At 45.3% G+C, this 19,385-nt stretch overlaps 1 protein-coding gene across 1 annotated transcript; it reads right to left on the bottom strand.

The window, feature by feature from the left end:
* Positions 1-4,869: 4,869 nt before the first annotated feature.
* TRIB1 (tribbles pseudokinase 1) lies at positions 4,870-10,248 on the bottom strand. The gene is made up of 3 exons (XM_015617818.3): positions 9,812-10,248; positions 9,136-9,428; positions 4,870-7,114 (listed from the first exon to the last, which is right to left on the bottom strand). Exons 1-3 carry the CDS (start codon positions 10,115-10,117, stop codon positions 6,646-6,648), a joined length of 1,068 nt encoding a protein of 355 aa, XP_015473304.1. The 5' UTR covers positions 10,118-10,248; the 3' UTR covers positions 4,870-6,645.
* Between the last annotated feature and the right edge of the window lie 9,137 nt (positions 10,249-19,385).

The raw sequence follows: 19,385 nt of genomic DNA, 5'->3' as shown, positions 1-19,385 counted from the left end.
TCTTCAGTCATTCCTGTTATATAGCTGTTGTTTGAAGCCCATTCCCCTTCCAAGAAAGGTAATTTATTGAAGCAGTGCCAAGCTCTGCTATGGAATTCATCGCTACAGGATTTTGAGACCTCAAGGTACAGATGGTCAAAGCAAGGGCCAAGCAAGGCTTCCAATCATGGGAAGGTCCTTGGAAGATGCTTAAATACTGAGGTGGGTATTAGTGGGCCACAGTGTCATAGAATCTTGCAATGCTTTAGGTTGGAAGGCACCTTAAAGACCCACCATGGGCAGGAACACCTTCCACTAGACCATGTGGCTTGAAGCCTAATCCAGTCTGGCCTTGAGCACTTCCAGGGTTGGGGCATCCTCAGCTTCTCTGGGCAACCTGTTCCAGTGTCTCACTACACTTACAGTAAAGAATTTCTTCTCAACCTAAATCAACCCTCTTTCAGCTTAAAACTGTTACTGCTTGGCCTACCCCTACAGTCCCTGATAACGAGTCCCTCTCTGTCTTTCCTGTAGGTCCTGTTTAGGTACTGTGTCCCTGTGCTGCAGGGAAACACCACAGGAGGTGTCTGATGGGCACCTGATGCACATCTGTAGGCATCAGGCAAGGGCACGTGCTTCTGCCGGGGCCAGACAGACCTGTTGGCCTGACAGCATCCTGCCTTCCCCCACATCCAGGCAGTCTGGGCACGGGCACGAGGGTGGCGAGGAGCAGGGCTCCTCACCATTCTTGTCAGCCATCAATTTCATACATGCACCAGGTGGGTTTTGCACTTTCACCTGATGTTTGAGGGTCCTTGCACCCCTGCTTAGCAGCAGAGGCTGCTGGCTGAACTTTGTGAGCCTAACTCTGCTGCCATCAGTCACCAGGGGAAACGCTCATGCCAGGTATCCCACTGCCCATCTGCAAAGTCATTCTCATTGGGTGTGCAAGTCTTGCACAGCCTTTTGCCCCAGACTGTGTGGGTATTTTGTCTCCAGTTGTTAGTACAGCAAAGGAAACTCGTGGTATTTGAGCCTCAGCAAGACTGTGAATCTGACAAGTTGAGACTTGACAGGGATGTTATCACAGGGCCCAACAATGGCTGTACACTCAATTTATGGTTTCTACGATTCATCTTAATGTTTATGGCTTTTTCACTACCAGGAAGTTAAGAAAAATTACCAAAAAAAAAAAAAAAAAACCANAAAAAAAAAAAAAAAAAACCATGAAAAGGAAAATACAGTTCTGTAATGAACACTTTGCTGGTGCAAGGCTCTGTGTGAGACAGGAAAGAAACTGAGCAACTAACTTGGGTGGTGGGGAAGAGTCATTTTCTGTGGTGACCAGAGCTATATTTGATTTCTTAGGCAATGTCAGCTTTTGCATGCTACATTCTTTGGCTAATTGCCAGCACTATGTGTAATACTTTAGCCACACTGTTGTTACTTAATCCTTTCCTAATCTGCAATTTGCGCAAGAGGAGTAAAATCTAAGCAAAGCCACTGAGAACATCTCCACTAATAATTTATCAAACTCAACTTTTGTTGTTTGTCAGGAGACAGTAGTTGATGGAGGTGAATGTTTTCCCACAACAGCGCCGTATCATAAACACAGGGCAGCTGATTCACGCCACACTTATTTTCTGTCATCCACCCTTCGTGTCACCCTGATATTTCTTCGAATGATAAGCCTGTGTGTGTGCTCACAACACACCACCAAGGTCCCAGTTTCATCTCTTTCTGCAAATTACACATTAATTAACCATTAATAACAGTGGGAGTTGCATGCAGAAATCCACACCCGCCGTGATGAGACCGTGCCCTTGGTGAGCAAGTGCCTTATTAATCACCTCCACCTCAGTGCTGGAGCTGCCTCCACAGCCCTGCCAGACAAACGGCCCCGCAGAGGGAAGTGCCGGGCGCTCGACAGCCCTAATCCTGCCTTAAAGAAAAGCGTTACCTCTTGCTCTATGAATTTTATTTATTTTGGTCCTCTGGGCAGTGCTTGCTGTTGTTAGAAACATGATTGCTTCATACAGTTATGTTAATGTTTGCATTTGACAGAATGTAATTGATACTTCGGCTGCTCCAATTTCAAAGCCAAATTAGGAAATGAAGTGCTGCACATTAGCTTGTTTAGCTAGTTAAATACTGTAAATAAATACGTGCAGGGCAATGAAAACTAATGAGTTTTCTTTAAGGCATTTTCTAAATAGCTGGCTTCACAAAATAGAAGAAAAAGATGCTGCTGTGAACTCATGTCCTGAAGGATTTGTCATTTTGCTGCAACAAAAGTTGATCCTGTCTGAAATCTGAACTCTGGATTTCACTTGGAGAAAAGGATTTTGCAAGTTATGGAGGAATCATGGCAAGAACTGTTGCAAATTTCACGGTACTTTTATCAACAATACTTCTGAGAAATTGCATTTAACAAAGCCATTTTTTGCAAGGGATTAATTCAGACCATGGTTATATGTCAAGTTATTCCTTTCAATGCTCACTAGAAAAACATCTTTGTAAGAAGTATTTGCATAGGATATTTCTTTGTGCTGCTAAATCTGTGCACTGCCGTAATGCTGAATGTCTGGCTTTCTTCCCTGACAGAATGCAACAGCATGAAAAAAAGTAGGGAAAAAAATTGGTTTTCTATAAAGAGATAATCTGTTGAGAATTGCTTGACAGAGTGCACTCAGCACTGCTGGAATAAAAAGTGTTTCTCAGGTTATCAGTCAGGCCTGTCCTCAGTGCATTAAAGGAGAGCTAGAGGAGAGTATTGCACTGGCTCTGTGATCCAGCCAAGGGCAATGAATTTTCCTCTTGTACATCTGTAAAATAACCCTGTTCTTTCACCCATTTGCTTTCAAAAATAGTACATTGATGCAAAAGTGTCTTTGCCTGATTTGAAGGTGTTCTACAGAAATCAGGGCACTGTTTAGCATAGCTGAACCTCTACCAGTCCTTTTTGACTGCAAATAACCTCAGCAGTATCACCTCCTTGGCAGAGACATTGACCTTAAACCTAAGCTTGCTGAGCTGGCTGTTTTACCTGGCACTTTCAGAGGAAGCTGGTTTACAAATTCTGCTGTGCTACTTCAAAAGAAAATTATTGAACTGCTGCCTAAAATGCAGCTGAAGTATTGAGAGTTGATAAAAACACATACTTAGGATGTACAATCTATCCTGACTGGGAGGTGGTTCAATGCTGCCTTAGGATGGAGACCAGGACATTGCAATTTTCAGAAAGGGCAATTTCAAGGTGAAAATGGTGACCAGGTCTGAAAAATACTTAAGATACTCATGTGGTCCTCAGCCAAAAGGACCATTTAAAAATAGACAAACTATGACTCTCTCAAAAAGAAATGTGTGCATTGCATAAATCAGAGTTCTCACACCCACCATCAAAGTTTAATCACTTAATATGCTGGTTCTTTCAACATGTTCTGAAACTTTGTATACAATAATACAAACGATGGGGTAACGAAGCAATAGCAATTTATTCTGCTGTTCAAACGGATGTTGCATTATAATCCCTAAAGCAATACAGAGGCTGTTTGCAGATGTTACTACAATTTGGCATTTATTTTAATTGCTCTGCAGCACAGCTCATGTGAAACAAAGTCATGGGATGACCTACACGTTCACCTATTAAGGGTGACTTAACTGCAAGGGGGAGAAAAAAGTGTTTTGAAAGTTTTCGAGGTTTCACTAAAATACAAACCTCCTGCAGTTGTTTTGAAAGGATGCATCAGGGCTTCTGTCCAAGCCTGAAAGCATGGTAGGGCAGGGGGTAACTTAATCAGCCAGGCTATGCAGCACACATATTTTTACAAGTCTTGCAAGAATGACATCAGTAAAGTAACTCGAGATATTTTGATGTCTGACATTCACTCAGCAAGTGCTAAGAAAATATGCTTACTGCACAGATCACTGGCTTCTCAGAGTGGGAGTCAAGGTAACTCATGAAAGTCAGTGCACTTTGCTTTATCACTGACCAGGTCCCTACTCCCTCCTTTTCACTTTCTACTCCCCTTCTACAAGTAAAACTGTTTTTAAAGTTGCTCCTGCTCAAGGAGCTGCCTAGAAGCAGTTGCTCCGCTGAACAGATTTCAAGCAAAAGGACAAAGTTAAACATGAGGCAAAGTATAAATAAAAATCAAGACTCTCTTCCTCCTCCTTTCCACTTGTGAGCGATGATCTCACCACTCCGGGTGGATTGCAAGGGTGGCTTGATCTCTTTCAGGAAAGCACATTCTCTAACCTTGATACTGCAGCTATTTATACTTCTCTCTTCTCACCACAAAGAAAAGCAGCTCTAATAATCTTTCCCTTCATTTTAGTGAGAGCACTGTGCTGCCTCCCAGCAGCAGGGTCAAGCCTCTGCCCACAAGCTCCAGCTCTCTGTAACACCCGTGCTCTTGGTTGCTACCTCTCCTTCTGGCTGCTCACTTTTAGACATCTGAGATCGGATTTTCCACTGGCTGGAGCATCACATTGCCAGGCACACAGGTGCAGGATGACAACCCTGCTGTGCCACACCATCTTCTGCTCACAGGGCACAGAGGAAAACAAATCCATGGGCTGAAAGGCAAGAGGGTTTCTAAAATGCAGTCAGAGCTCTAACCCCTCTCCCCCTTGTTTATCAGAGGAGTAGGATGCCCCATTTCACATAACCCTGGGGACATCCCAAGCCCTTTCCACCTCACAAGAGGCAGGATCCATCCCCTGTCCCCCAGGGATCAACCCCAGGTTGAGTTGGGGGAGTTCAGGCTAAGGCATGATGGAATGCATATACAGACCACAGAGGAGCTGACAGTCTCTAAGGCCAAACCCCATTTTTTCAGATTAAACCAGACACACTGAGCTGTATTCCTCTTGAGACATCACAGGAAGTGGGAACAAACATTATGAAACCAAGTTTATTAAAACTTTCTACAAGTCAGACTTTATCATCCAGGTTTCCACAGACATATCCATATATACAAATTGGACATAGTGTTTTTAGCTTTTCTGGCAGAATTTTCTACCAATATATACAAATGTACTGTTTTTCATAGAAGGGTTAAACTGTATCACAGATACAAATGTCAAGCAATCATGAGAGGTTTAGTGCAACGGAGAGCTGGAGCGCTCTGCTCTTAATGCTCATGATTCTGTCAAGTTAGTATTGCCAACAATAATTCACATTAAACTGCTCTTCGACACCTCTTATTAGGACAAAGTACAACAAAACAAGAAAACAAAACCCCAAACAGTAAGGTATGTACAAAGTACACAGTCCATGAGGTATACATGGTATTCTCACAACGCGTGGTGGGACTGCAGCTTGCCAGGGTTAACCCTTAAAATTACTTCACTCAAACTGGGTGGTGTTGGGAACATGCATCACCCACCTCATGGCCATTTCAGAAGCCGCACTCTTGCCTAAGGTGAATGGACATCTCTGCATAAACCACTGGACACATGTGAAACGAAGCAGAAATTTTAGGCAGGACTAAGCTTTACTTACCCCCAACCCAGGAAGCTAATGATTCAGATATATTCATTATCCACACATATTGGAAAGACTATGAATAATCATGCAAAATAAAAAAAAAATAAATTTAAAAAATTAAAAAAATAAAAAGGGGGAGGCTGGAGGCAAACAGCATACCTGAATAATCAGCTAAGGGTGTACGGAGATTTTACTTTTAAGACTAACTTTTTGTGGGGAGGAGGGGGAAAGAGGAGGCAATGTGGTATTTTTAAGAGTTGAGTTGGTTGAAAAACATGGCCATGTTTACAGGTACTGTACAAGACACCCCTTATCCTTTCCCAGGGAAAGGAGCCCCAGCTGATAGTGTTATGGTCTGGTAAACAGATACATTTTGGCACTGGGAGCTAACGAGACCTGCTACTTGACAAGCCCACTGAGGGCATAACATTATATAGGCTACACCGTGCTAACGTGAGGCTTAAGTCTATTGAAAATGCTTTCCTGGTCGAAAGCAAATGGAATCAGAGGGGATCCAGCTGGGAGATCTGCTGGTTTCTGCTTCAGAAAGAGCCACAACAGTGATTTGTCTTACAGGTGGGTCTAGAAGCTTCACAACTCTGAAAGCAGGATCAGCTGGAAGAGCAGCAGCAAGCAGAGAGCTGGCCATGGTGGCGAAGACCTCCTTCCCTCATTAAAGTGTGCTTACAGTCACAGAGCTGCTTTGTGAGCTGGCTGCTGGGGCACACCAAGTTGATTCCCCTTTGAACCATTTCTGTCAGATTTATTCAGGTAGAGGTCTGCCTCTACACATCGTGGCCAGGGCTCCACAGCTCTGCAGCCACTGCAGGAAAGCAGAAGGAGCTGCCTTTCCATCCCGCACCCTGCCAGACATAAGACTGCAGCCGAGACTGACCAGTTACAGCGGAGGAGGATGCGGGAGGCAGAAGAGCCGGACAGTTCTCACAGAGCTGCACAGGTCCTCTGGGGCTGGTGAGACTGACCAGCAGAGCAAGAGGAAGGGACTCCGAGTACACTTAGGGAGTGGAGATCTCCAGGTTGGCATTCATTTAGACAAGGTCACTTTTCTGACCATACTGGCACTTGAAGATGCTGTTGAGTTTGCAGACGTGGAAAAATGAAACCCTACAAAGATGCCGGAGGTAAGAACCGACGAGGTTTTTGAGATTTCAGGTTTAGCAGAAGAAGGAACTAATATCATCACTGTCTCCATGATATTCTGGCACAATCTGATCCGAAGTTCCCGTCTCCTGGTCTGTATATCCAGGCTCCAAGACTGCCTCGAACCAAGGGTGAAGCAAGATCTCTGGAGCAGTGAGTCTTTCAGAAGGCTCCCGCCGCAGGAGGCTGCGGATGAGGCAGCGGGCTTTGGGGGAGACATGGTCAGGAATACAGAACTGTCCACGTCGGATTTTGGAAAACAGAGTGCTAGGGTCCGAGTCATGGAAGGGATAGCGTCCCACCAGCAGGGTATAGAGCATCACTCCCAAACTCCACACATCAGCCGATTTTCCAGAGTAAGTCCCTGTTGTGTTTAGGATCTCAGGACTGACGTACGCGGGGCAGCCGTGCTTGTCCGAGAGCGCATCGTCTTCGCCTTTGATGATGTGTGTGTCTTCCAGGCTCTCTAGACGCAGCTGAGTTCTACGGAGGACAGGACAGGAAGCCACAGGTAAGAAAAAGCAACACACAGTCATAAGCATGCACAGCAAACCCCTGCCATGGCCCCACTCTCTCACATTGGCACTGAGAGAGGAAACACCTCTTAACTTAGAGCAGAGAAGTTGTCCAGACTCCTGGGAATGTGTAATGGAAGTGCTGCTGTGTGCACTGGGCCAGTATTCAGTGACCCTTGCGTTTTTTTCTTAACTAGGGATTTTAACAACACAGGGGACTCTTGAGGAACACCAAGTCAGTGTCTACCCACGCAGGTTGTAGTGCCACTGCAGGGGGCTAATTGGTGACATGGCACCTTACAGCCTGCTATTCAGGCTTTGAGCAAACAGAATCCAGCTGCGTGATTCCACAAACCACAAAGCCCAGCTTCCCTCTGCACTGGTGAGGATCATTGCCTTCCCTGAGCTTTTTATTTGTTTTTTTTCATTTCAGTTTGTAATTTATTCTTTTTGCCTTTTGGAGCGTATCACCACACCCACCATCTCCAGGTGGAGATGGGTCCACCCCAGCCTCCTATTTTGGAGGGTGAGGGGAGCTCCGGTCGGCAGGGAAGTCAGCAGCCAGCCCTGGACGGGCTCTGCACCTCCTGGCAGCCTGCTGGGGTGTAGATATGTTGGCTTCAGCCTGTCCTCAGCCTGACCTCGGCAAATACCCATTGGTTCTGCAAACGGAAAATATGACTCAACGAGAACCGTGGGCCCGGGATTGGCTGCGGGAGCCCTGAAACTGCACCTGTGCGAGAGCCCGCGTCGCCTGCCATTGCTTAACCCTCTTCTTGCCAAATGTGATGCACATGACATCGCCTGTGCAACACGTTATTTCCAAATGAGCGAGACTGTGTGCAACGTAACATTTCAACAAATGTTTCATCTTCTTATGGGAGGGAAAAGCTGCAATAGTTTCCTTCAAAGGAATAGCTTTCTTTACATGTCAACATATGGCTGTTTCTGTTTCAGAGGGGCAGTGCTGGTTAATTTTCTTATCACATTTGTAAAAGGTATCCTGAAGAATCATTAGCTCAATTTAAGAAAACCAGCAAAATTCCTTTTCTTTTGCATCAGTAATATCACCTTACATTTTTAAGACATTAAGCACAACTCCATTACAGCTTTTACTTAGTTTTTTAACATTCCTTGGGATAAGCAGCTAGTCAATAGTCAGTTTTACTGTATTTCTGACTCTGCCATGTGCGGTGAAGCACTGCAAGAGCAGCAAACACTCCAGGGGAATACTGTATTATTTCCCTAATCTAAATTTAACAACTAGATTCTATGATCTCCTCTATGATCCTAGGCTTTAGGCTAAGTTTTACTAAAGTGATTTTCTTTGATGCAGGATTCCCAAAGCATTATTTAGCCACGTCCCACCTTCCCTCCTGTATGCGCCCACAATCCAGGGGCATAGGGGGCATGGAACGCACGGCAGCGGAGGAGAGATAAAAGCCTTGAAGTGCACAGCAGCATCACTCTGATCAGCAAAAAGACCCTTCCCAAGTGCTGTGGCTCCTTGCGGGTCACAAGGCAACTCTCCCGAGGAAGGACCAAAGCTCCAGCTCCTCACACGTCCTGCTCCCCCAGCCGGGCTGCTTCCTCCTCCCCGGCACAACACCTCAGCCTCCCCCTTCTCCCTCTCTGCCTTCTATTCATTTGACACTGAATGAGCGGCACACATGACATCTTCTGGCGCTAACGAGCATCTGAACTATCATCCCTTTGTCTGCCAGCGGGTTTCACTGAACTTCTGCTGAATGAGAGGAAGCTCCCGGTGAGCTTCCTCCCTTTCATCAGTCAAGATCTAACTAAGAGGGAGTGCGCACCGGTTAGATCCGTGACCTACTACACACACGTGATGAGGACCTACTCGGAATGCTCCCAGGTGATGCCCGGCTGACGGGGCTGTTTCCACTCCCTGGGACGCTTTTTGTGTCTCTGGATGTGGCATTCCTCCCTCCCCACTCACCCCAGGGCTGGCTGCTGACAGCCACTTACCTTTCTTCATTAGAGAAGACAAATTTCCTGAGCTTGAGGTCACCAAGTACGATGGCTGACTGGTGACAGTGAGCTACAGCAGAGACAATCTGCTTGAACAGCCGGGCAGCCTCCTCTTCCCTCAACCTCTTGCAGCTCCTCACGTAGGAGTGCATGTCCCCAAAGTCCTTTTCAAAGAACACGTAGGCCTTGGTATCCCCAAGAATGACTTCGACCACCCCGGTGATGTTTCTGTGTGACGGCAGCTGAATGTAAGGTCGGATCTTGTCCTGGTAGTGTTTGAGGGGGAACACCTGTACAGAGGAAATTAAACCCAAATTCATTCTCAAGGGCGCTGAAAGCTGCAGCTCGCGTAGCAACTCTCCCCAAACAATGACGAGGGAGCTGGAGGGGAGCCAGGGCTCGGCAGGACCGGCAGAAGCGGCTACCGAGACCCTTCCTGTTCGTTTTATATTGAAAGGTTGGGGGGAGACTAAAACCACCATTCCCAAAGCCTCCGGGGGGAAGGCGTTCCGAAGTAAGCCGGTGTCCCAGCTCACTCGCAGGGCGTGCAAACGCCGCCGCGGGCTGGCCGGGCGTTCCCAGCCGGGGAGCAGCGGGAGGATGTTCGGCAGGGCTGTCCCCGGGCCGGCAGCGCCGGCAGGACCCGCTCCCCACCCGCGCAGCTCCCGCTCACCTTGCAGCGCAGCTCCCGGCCCGAGCTGACGCTCAGCGCCCTGGACACCTGCTCCCGCTCGGCCAGCGGCAGCAGCAGGTACGAGGCGATCAGGCTGGGACCCGCCGCGCCGCCGCCGCCACCGGGAGAAGCGGGGGCACACGGCGACCCGGGAGCGCTCAGGCAGTCCGGGGGGCCGCATTCGGCGAGCCGAGGGCACTTGGCGGCCGGCGCTTCCTCGGCGGGGCCGTCGTGCAGGGGCTGGAGGCGCTTGGCCGGGGCGCTGCGGCAGCGGGCGGCCGGCAGCAGGGACGCGGGGCGGCTCATGGGGGGAGCGGAGCGGGCGCGGAGCTACAGGCGGCCGCTGCGCGCTGGGCGCATCCCTTCGCTCTCCCCGGCGAAACCTCGGGCCGTGTCCACCATCTGCTGCCGGGTCCGCGCTAAAGTAGTTGGAGGCTTTTAAAAAAAAAAAATTAAAAAAAAAAAAAGGGTGATTCTCCTCCTCCTCCCGGCCCTGACGCACGGGGAAATGGGAGGAGGGAGGCTGGGACACGCCTGCTCCGCTCGCTGCTCTCCGCGCCCCGGCCCTGTCGCGCAGCCGGGCGGGGCGGCGGGCGAGTCGCTGCAGGGCTCGCTGGGGCCGGGCGGGGCGGCGGGGACCCCCTTCGACCTTAAATAATTATGTCAAAAAAGCGAGGCTACCTTCCTTTCCAGGATCTTTTCGTCCATACAACTGCAGGTTCCCAGCCCCAGTTCTTACTTTTCACTAATCACTAAATAACCATCCCTCACCCCAAGGTTTGCATCACGACGCTGTTGTGTGAGCATAAGCGTTTGCTCATGAGCGCAGACGTAACGTGCATCATCAGAAATACTTGGCACTCGCTGTTTCCCATGTTAAAACTATCTGCTGTCCGAAAAAGGAATAGCTCGGAGAGCCAGGCGGCAGCAGCAGCTGAAGTGACCTGAGAGGAGCTCTACAAGGCTCAAAAGTGTGGCTTTAAAGGAGTAGTAAAGAGATTACAGCCTGGACTGGTAGAAAATAGAGAAAAAAAAAATCCCGGGGAAAAAAAAAGGCAGACAGCTGTAGTTTTGACAAGAAAGCTTCAGAAGTAAACTCTCCAGTTTTCTGTTTATACATATGCAAATTTTCGGTAATTTAGTGTCGAGGCTTCCCTAATATTAACACAGGGACCCTGTATTTTGTTATTCAGTAGGATCAATTCCTGCTCTGTTTTGGTTTCCACAACCCAGGTCTGTACAAGCACAGAGGGGGCCGAGGATGGGGACCCCCAGCTCTGAAGCCCGTGATGCCACACGTGTAGGTATTTGCTCAGATTCCTGATAGATAACTGCACAGCAAACCCATGCATGCCTTCAGCTACTTCTAGTGTATTTTAAGAAACACATGAAACTCTTGTGCGGGATGACTCACAGCATAGCAGTCCCATTAATGCATTTAAACTTAAAACGCATATGCCATAAAGGGATATCCCAGGGCCTGCATTTCTTTCTTTCTTTTCCCCAGAAATACAATTCCGTTAATGCCTGCAGATTGTTTCTGAGTGATTCACCACAACACTCAAGGCACGCTATTTTATTTGGTTCCCCTTATAGGTAAAACACACGCAAGTATCTATCAGACCTTTTGTTTTACTTTTGCCTTCCTGGAAGTTTAATTATTGGAATGCTGCTGCTGGGTGAATTTAGCTGGTAGGATGCCATGTGTGTGGGCTGCTTCCTACACCAGAGACAGCACAAGGTGAATGTGTGTGTGGGAGGGGAGGGTGTCAGTACACCTTTGGGGACAGGAGAAGGGTGCAGACACATCAAAACAGCAGTGGACCTGCATAAAGGTACTCATGGGCATTAGTAGCGTGCACCAGTGTCCTCTGTGGCTCTCTCAGAACTGACATGCAGCTTGAGCAGGAATGAAAGTGTCAGTGTCCTCACTCTCCCAAAGATCCCCCTCTCCCAGCTCCTGTGTCAGATCACTGTCCCTGCTGAGGAGAAGTGCCATACTGAGGATCTGCTACACACATTGTTGGAAGCTGTGTCCTTCACCTGCCCAGCCTCCCATCTATTTAAAACCTCTAGGTCCACACCATGGGGACACAGTGGCACCTGAGCAAAGTGTTTGGTTCAAGCTTCTGGCAGCCAAACGGGGGTTGGCACCCACTGGTCCTGAGGAAGGGAAAAAGATACCTCTTGTCATCCTGGCTCCCCAAAAAACCCCTGGCATGTGAGGAGAGCAGAGGTACACACAGCATTGTACCTCACAGTCCTGCCACATTTTCCTGGTACCTAGGCAGCCTTTTCTCACAGGGATTACAGCAATTTCATGCTCTGTATGTGTGTTCCTGCTAACTGGAGCCCTGAAATTCAGCATACAGTCCCCAAAGGCCAGGAAAAGACAACTCCTGGGCCATCTATCCCAGAAGCACTGGTGGGTGCCCTCTTCTAGTTGACTGTATAGACTAAACTACACTTGACCACATGTGATTGAGACAAACCAAAGCCTAAATCTCCTAGGTCTTTGTAAAATGGGTGCAGTTCTTGGCAGAAGGAAACTTTTGTTGCTTCTTTAAAATGCCTGGCATGTTGTCAGGTACTCAAAGAATTAATGTCATGGCTAAACATATAGTAGCAATTATTACTCAAGGTAGTCTTATGTTTTGGATACAGAACATAGGAAAAGGTCCACATTCAGACTCCCCACCAAATTAATTTCAAGACGCAGAGCACAGAAGTGATTCCCACTTTGGCTTTTCTGGTTTTTCTAATTTTGGCCAAAATGCAAAAAAAAAATAAATAAAAATGCAAAGGATGGTGTCTGATGACCTGCATGGCATGCTCTTTCTCAGAGAGCTGAAACTTGTCCTCCTTGCCCATCTCTGCCAGTGCTTACGTGCAACCCTGGTTTGGTTAGGAACCAGTGCTGTGAACAGGAGGAATGAAGAGATTTGTGAAAAATTGTTGCAACATTTCAGTATTATAAGATTTTTGCAGAAAATGGGGCTATCACACTTGCCATAGCAGCCTTGTGTTTGTTGCAGGTCACACCACTGTCTTTTAAACATCCAGGCTTATCTCCTGCATTAGTCTCCTCCTGAAATAAAAAGCTATATTTTGGGTCTTCCTTCTATTCTCTGCACAAGCCTTCGTCATTCCATCTCCCCCTCCCCCAAAAACGACTTTTCAGGGTCTACCTGCTTAGCCTATGTGATGAAAACTGTCATGGTAATTTCCAGTTGTGCCTGTGGTGAAATTTGAGCCTGTGAATGGCTTTACAGCTTTTCAAAATGAACCAAAGCAATGTTATGCATCTCCAGTGGACAGCACTGAAAATCATTGTGGAACACAGATCAGTGCACAATTACAGACCTGACACAGGGGTAAAACATTGACTCTGTGGATGAATCCTGCTGTCCAAGTGCCAGAAAAAATAAACTGCTCTGAGCCAACAGAATACAAGGAACCATCACTCAGCCCTGATGTTCCATAAGGACTTGGTACCTGTGAGGTGGGCAGGGATGACATTTGTAAGTACAGTTCAGTAGTCTTCATGCTTGGAAAAGGACAACAGTGTGCAACAGGCACCTTCCCAATACTATCAAAGTCTGAGAAGCTGTCAGTCAAAGGACATTGCAAAATCGTTACAAAAAGTAGATCCTGCCTTGGGAAAAAGGCCAGTCAAAGCAAGCAGGATTGCTCACTGTCTCCTTGCTTCCTGGAGTCCCAGCTGCTAGGCAAGGACGTGGGACTCCAGTAGAAAGAAGAACCTGTGAGATGTGCATCACAGAATGGGCACGTCCTAGCAGAGGGAAGGGTCTTGCCCAGCAGACATTTGCCAGAACTATGGCAAGGTGAATACTGCTCTTCATATATTTTTCTCTTTTTTGAAACAGAGAAGCAGCTTAGTGCATCTGTGAGATGAAGACTGAAGAATCCAGAATTCCTGGTGGTCAGGCATTGATCTTCCCTTTCCTGTTATTTTATTTAAGGGAATTTTTGTTGCGTGGTTTTCAAGCATCTACCTGCCTTGCCCTCAGCCAGTGCTTACACACACCTGAGCAGCCGCTTTTCCTTAGATGCTCACAAAATTATCTCTGTTGCTCCAGTTCTCTGACCCTTTATCTTTATAACTAGAGCAGCCAGAGGCAATGAGAATTGTGTAACCATCTCCCCACTTCCCAAGTGCTTGGGACAAGTCTGGTAACTTTGATAGTATGTCTCATGGGACACACAGAATAAATCTCTATTAGACTAGGGCACTTATAAATAAACTGGCTGCTTGCTACAGGAAAAAATGAAAAAGTCTTTATTTTAGTTAACGGATGAGAGAGGCAAGGGATACAAATATTTTGGCTAATATTAAACTATTGGGAAACTATGAAAAATAACTATCTTTATTTTAAAAGTTATCTCAATCCATGTAATGAAAGTTAAACTACTGCTAGATTGAAAACCAACAATTTTAAACCAGCATCTATAATCTACTGGTGTACAGAATTACCCTGCACAGATGGGGCTCAAAGAGTAGTCGTATGGCCAGGTGATAAATAAGTAAAAGTAATGTTTTTTATAGCAGAACAGCATCTGTGATAACCCACAGCCATACTCAGACACTGTGGAACTTGGCGGCAGATTCACCGCTAAGATATAAAACACATGACGAGCACGTAGTGACATCAAAAGGAGTGCAATGTAATGGTGTTCAGATGTCTCCCCTCAAGCCCACACAAAAGCTGCTCTTAGGGCTGCTCTAGCTCGGAACTCTCAATGATTCCCTTTTGATAAGCCTGTTGTTATCAAATCCAAGGAGTCTTATGAGCAGCACCTCCTGACTTTGTTCCTTTACTAACTGAAGAGCATGAAGGCTTCTTCTGTTGCCTGAAAGACGTGTGAAGGTTCAGGTTTTAGACCTCAAATCCTGTTTTTACTTCAGAAGTTGATTGCACAAGCGGACAGTGAATGAGTGTCTCCATTTCCCTTGCGGTCAGAGAAGATCCTATTCATACTGAGTTTACAAGCAAACACTTCCTTTGGTAAGCTTCCCATGCAATTCAATTCATGTTCGTGCTTTCAGGCTCTGTCTTTGGGTCTGGACTAACATCAGAACAAGCAAAAGAGGCAAGCTTTCTTCTCAGCCCACCACAGCCTTTTCTGCAGTGCTTTGAAAGGATGAAACACACTGTTTTCTGCACACTGCTGCAGTCCTGTCAAGTCACTGGGATTATTCATGCATCAAGAGACTAAGCACATACATGGGTATCTACTGGATGATGTACACCCATTCCAGAATTTTACTTGCTTAACAATCAATCTAATGTTTTTGCTCTTTATAGTTACTGGCTGGGAGCCTAGAATCTGCTGGCACCTACACACAGGATTCTCCTCCGAGCATTCTGTGACCATGTCAGGTGTTTGAAATATTATGCATTAACAATAATTACTTTATGACCAGCAAATAAATTATTATTTATGGAAGACTTGGAATTTGCAGTCAGTACTAGTCTGTATCTGTAGTCAGTACTAGTCTGTATCTGTAGTGAGGAGCCATAAGCTTATGGCTTTGGCTGTAGAAGACCAGACCTTGGAATATTCTAACATTTTCCACTCCAGGAAGCACTTTTGTAAGTGCATCTTCTTCACTGTATAACAGGACACTATCCATTAGGCAAATGTTTAGTTAATGGACACAGCAGGATCCACACATGAAGATTTTTAGGGAATGTGAAGATTAAGATTCATTTGAAATGGCAGTGAAACTTAATGAAGTTGCACAGTGAATTCTAAGCTAGTTCTGGCCACAATACTAGAGCACAATACTTGAGAAAAATGTCATGAGGTACTTGTGACCACAGGTAGGTAAGACCTTTGTCATCAGCCACTCATGAGGAAACATGAGTATTCAAGAGGACATTGTCTAAAATAAGGCAGTGTGTTGGCCTTGGCTGTTGAGTCATCAGTATCACTTCCTGCAGCCTCTGCTTTTGCTCTGGGTATATCTCAAGGGAGCACTGACTTAGTTTTTTTGATTCTTCTAGAATGAATAAGATCACAACTCTAGAGAAGTAATGATGAATATGCCCTTGATTCAGAGGTATGTGCACTCCTTTTAGCATAAGTGTGCTAAATCTTCCATGAGATGCCTGCCTGATTAGTTTTTATCTTTGTTCGTCATGGCTTCACTGATTTGAAAATTTCAGACTCTCTAGTTGTAAAATGGAGAATTCACAGGAAGAATCTGTTCAAGTGAGAGAGCGAGCTGTGTTAATAGGTTGTGCCTCAGGGTGCCACTGAAAGCTGTTGTATGTGGATCTCTCTTGCCTTTTCTTTAATTCAGTATTTGCCTAGACATTTCTTAAATCCTTCAAAATACTATGTGGAACTTCTCTAGCAGAGACAGATCCTTCTCAGCTACACTGAGGTTTGCTTCATTTGTAAAGCACACCTTACGGAAAAAGAAAAAAAAAAAGTCTACCTGACCTCTGAATTTCTTTTTTAAAATATCATTGCAAAATTTCTGACGTCAGACAATGAGACACAAATTACCCTGTGAACTGTTAACATATGCCTGTTTACATATGATATCGTATAGCCAAAGCAGATTAAGATTTGAAGGTTTAACTGCTGTTGAGTTTCCACTTCTGTGAATCATACAGATCATACAGCTTATTCATCACAGGCGCTTATTTTTATTCTTTAACTCTTTCAAGCTACTTCTTCCCAGAGCAGAGTCTAGGGGAGACATGGGGCACATGGGAACAGAGAGATCACAGCTGCACAACAAACCCTGAACTTTGCAAATGAAAGAGCAAAGAGCTGCCATTAACTGCAGCCACCCCAGTGAATCAGTAGTGGTTTGTATCTTGCAGCAGGTGAGCTGACAGGCACAGAAACCTTCCCCAGTTGCCAAGGTTAGTCTGTCCTCCACATAGTTAAGTGCCACCTGCAATGGATGCTGATGGCCAACCCTGGAATCCTTCAATTTAAGGAAGAAAATTACTTGTAAGAACCAACAAGAGAGAACCGGCCATGACAAAATGAACAGGATGGCTCAAGTTTCAGGTTCAAAGGAAAACAAAATACCATTCATCATACTAGGATTCCTTGGATGCTATGTTTAAATTCAGAAATGCCAAATGTTTTGGTGAGAATTTCATTGATTTCAGTAAACACAGCCAGTTTATTCTAGCACTTGAACCTGTGTGGTGCATCACTGATTCTTATGGAACTCAAGTACTCTTACCAGCAACCCTGACACAAGTGAATGACTCCCTCTTTCTCTGGATAACATGGCCATATTTTAAAAAAGGCATCTCTGCTGATAAAAGGAATAAACCTACCTCTATTTAAATACACATGCCTATTCAACTCAGATGTGATTGTTACTAAAGCTAGGCAGCTGCCAAAAATCAGTCAATTTCTTTCAGGTGAAACCAAGAAGGATTTCAGAACTTAGGCTGCACTTCATTTGCTGTTCAGGTGCTCTGATTCACTGACACTGCCTGGCTTAGGCTAGCAAAGGAGAGACAGAAGATGATGTATTTTGAAGCAGGAATATGAACATCCAAAAATACCTTTCCTCTTAGAGTGGCCGTAAGTGACTGTTTGTCTATTTGTTCTTCTCATTTAAAGTGTTGCTTCAGATTTGTTTGGTTTTTTTCTCCCAGCTGCATCATCTTAAGCAGGCAGTTCACCTTATTACTTGTGGATTAGCTAACAGAGGCTGAGTGCAGCACTGTAATGGGTCAAGCCTCTTTTTCACGTAGGACAACAAGGTGTAACCAAGACAGCAATCTCCCTCACAGCATTACTCACTGGAACATGAGGGCAACGAACCATATCAGGAACTGCAGCAATCCAAGGCTATACTGGTACAAATGCCACAGAGGTAGCAAACCAAACCTGCTGCCACCAGTTTGTTGGTAGGAATCTGGGTATAATTTACCACTTATAATGTTATGTGTTATTGGAAGGCACTCAAGCAACCCTGACACCTACACAAACTGAAGGTGCAACACATGTGGCCATGGAAAATACATGTACATCTTTGCATCTGAAAACTTGGGAGGCTGGTTATCACTAGGGGTTGAATTAGATCCAGGAGGACACTGTCAGTGCACTTCTGCCAAAAACTGCAGAGCTTGTTTAACCAATGCACGTTTCTATTTCAGACTGTTCTGTTTAGAAATGGTTTGAGAATAAATTTAACCACAAACAAAGGTGAAACCAAAAGGACATCCTCCCCCCTCCCCCCCCCATTTTTAATTTTTTTTTTAATGCTATCATTAACATCCTCCCTTGTGATATTTAAATGAAAATTGGTGACCCACCTTAAAAACTATAGGTTTGCACCCTGAGATATCTTAAAAGGGACCTGATTTTACACACAAAAATACAAACAAGTACATACTGCTCAACCATCCCCCAGTCCCTTTCAGCTATTTCTGCTGGACTTCTGTGGCAGAAGCACCCACGCTCACTGCTGAGTTGGGAAAAGATGGACCTCGGGGGTTAGACCACATAATGAAAATTAGCCAGCCAATTCCCATTAAGTGTTTTGAACACAAAAACCCAGTGCAAGTAATAATGTTCAGTTCTCTTTTTCAGCTATGAAATCAGCTTGCAGATTAATATTCTTCAATTACAAAATAACAATTTTCAGCTTGAAGTGGTTTGTGCTCTTAAGTGCAATTGGGGTTAATAATGGTCTATGAAAGGAGAGCTGTGAGCAAACAGTAACCCAGAGTGAAAACCTTAGCATACGGGTACCTCAGCTACATTTTACAAGAAATGTTGGATTGTACATTCTGAAAAAATACACAAGAAAATACCACCTAGCCCGTTAAGGATCCCAAAGCTCAAAGAAACCTGTGTTTTCTGCTTAACATATACCAAGAGATAATTGCCATATGACTGCCAAGGCAGCTCCTTTTACCTATGGCTATTTCTAACTCATGTATATATATACCTTATCTGCCTGATGTGTTCAGATCAATTTAGACAATAAATAGTGTCACAAAGTTTAAGTTCTTTTCTGGATATGTGCCCAAAAGCATAGATATTGGAAGCTTATATAAAATTAAATTAACTGCTTTTCAATCCAAGGCATATGGTTACAATATATTTGTACTATCTAAAATTTAGTTATTGGAATACTTCTGTAAATAACTGTAGTCTTCTAGCCTACAATATTAAGGTAAAGCCTTCTGGGACTCCCAAATGCAAAAAAATCCCTGATTTAAATGCTTCATAATTTCAAAAGAAAAGCCTAAGTCAGGGCAGAGAGTTCAAAAATTATAAAAACAAGGCCGAGATCCTCAAAGCTGAGTGGCTGTTTCTCTGTGGCTAGAAACAATATATAAGCATGCAGAACTTTCTGAAAATTCATCTCCAAGGTTTGTGTTAAAACATGGGCATGGTCTCAGGGAATGAAAATCCTTGGTCACAGTGCCCTACTCCAAGCATTCCCAGTAGTTACAGAGACAGGAACAGAACTGTCTGCAATATAGAGCAAAACACTCATTATTACATGCTGGCAGGATCTGCATCTCTAATACGCTGAAGAAACTAGCACACTGACAAG

This window comes from Parus major, chromosome 2, assembly GCF_001522545.3.
Source record: "Parus major isolate Abel chromosome 2, Parus_major1.1, whole genome shotgun sequence".
Lineage (NCBI taxonomy): Eukaryota > Metazoa > Chordata > Aves > Passeriformes > Paridae > Parus > Parus major.
The sequence above is the reverse complement of the archived record's forward strand: the minus strand, read 5'-3'. Positions and strand labels throughout refer to the sequence as shown.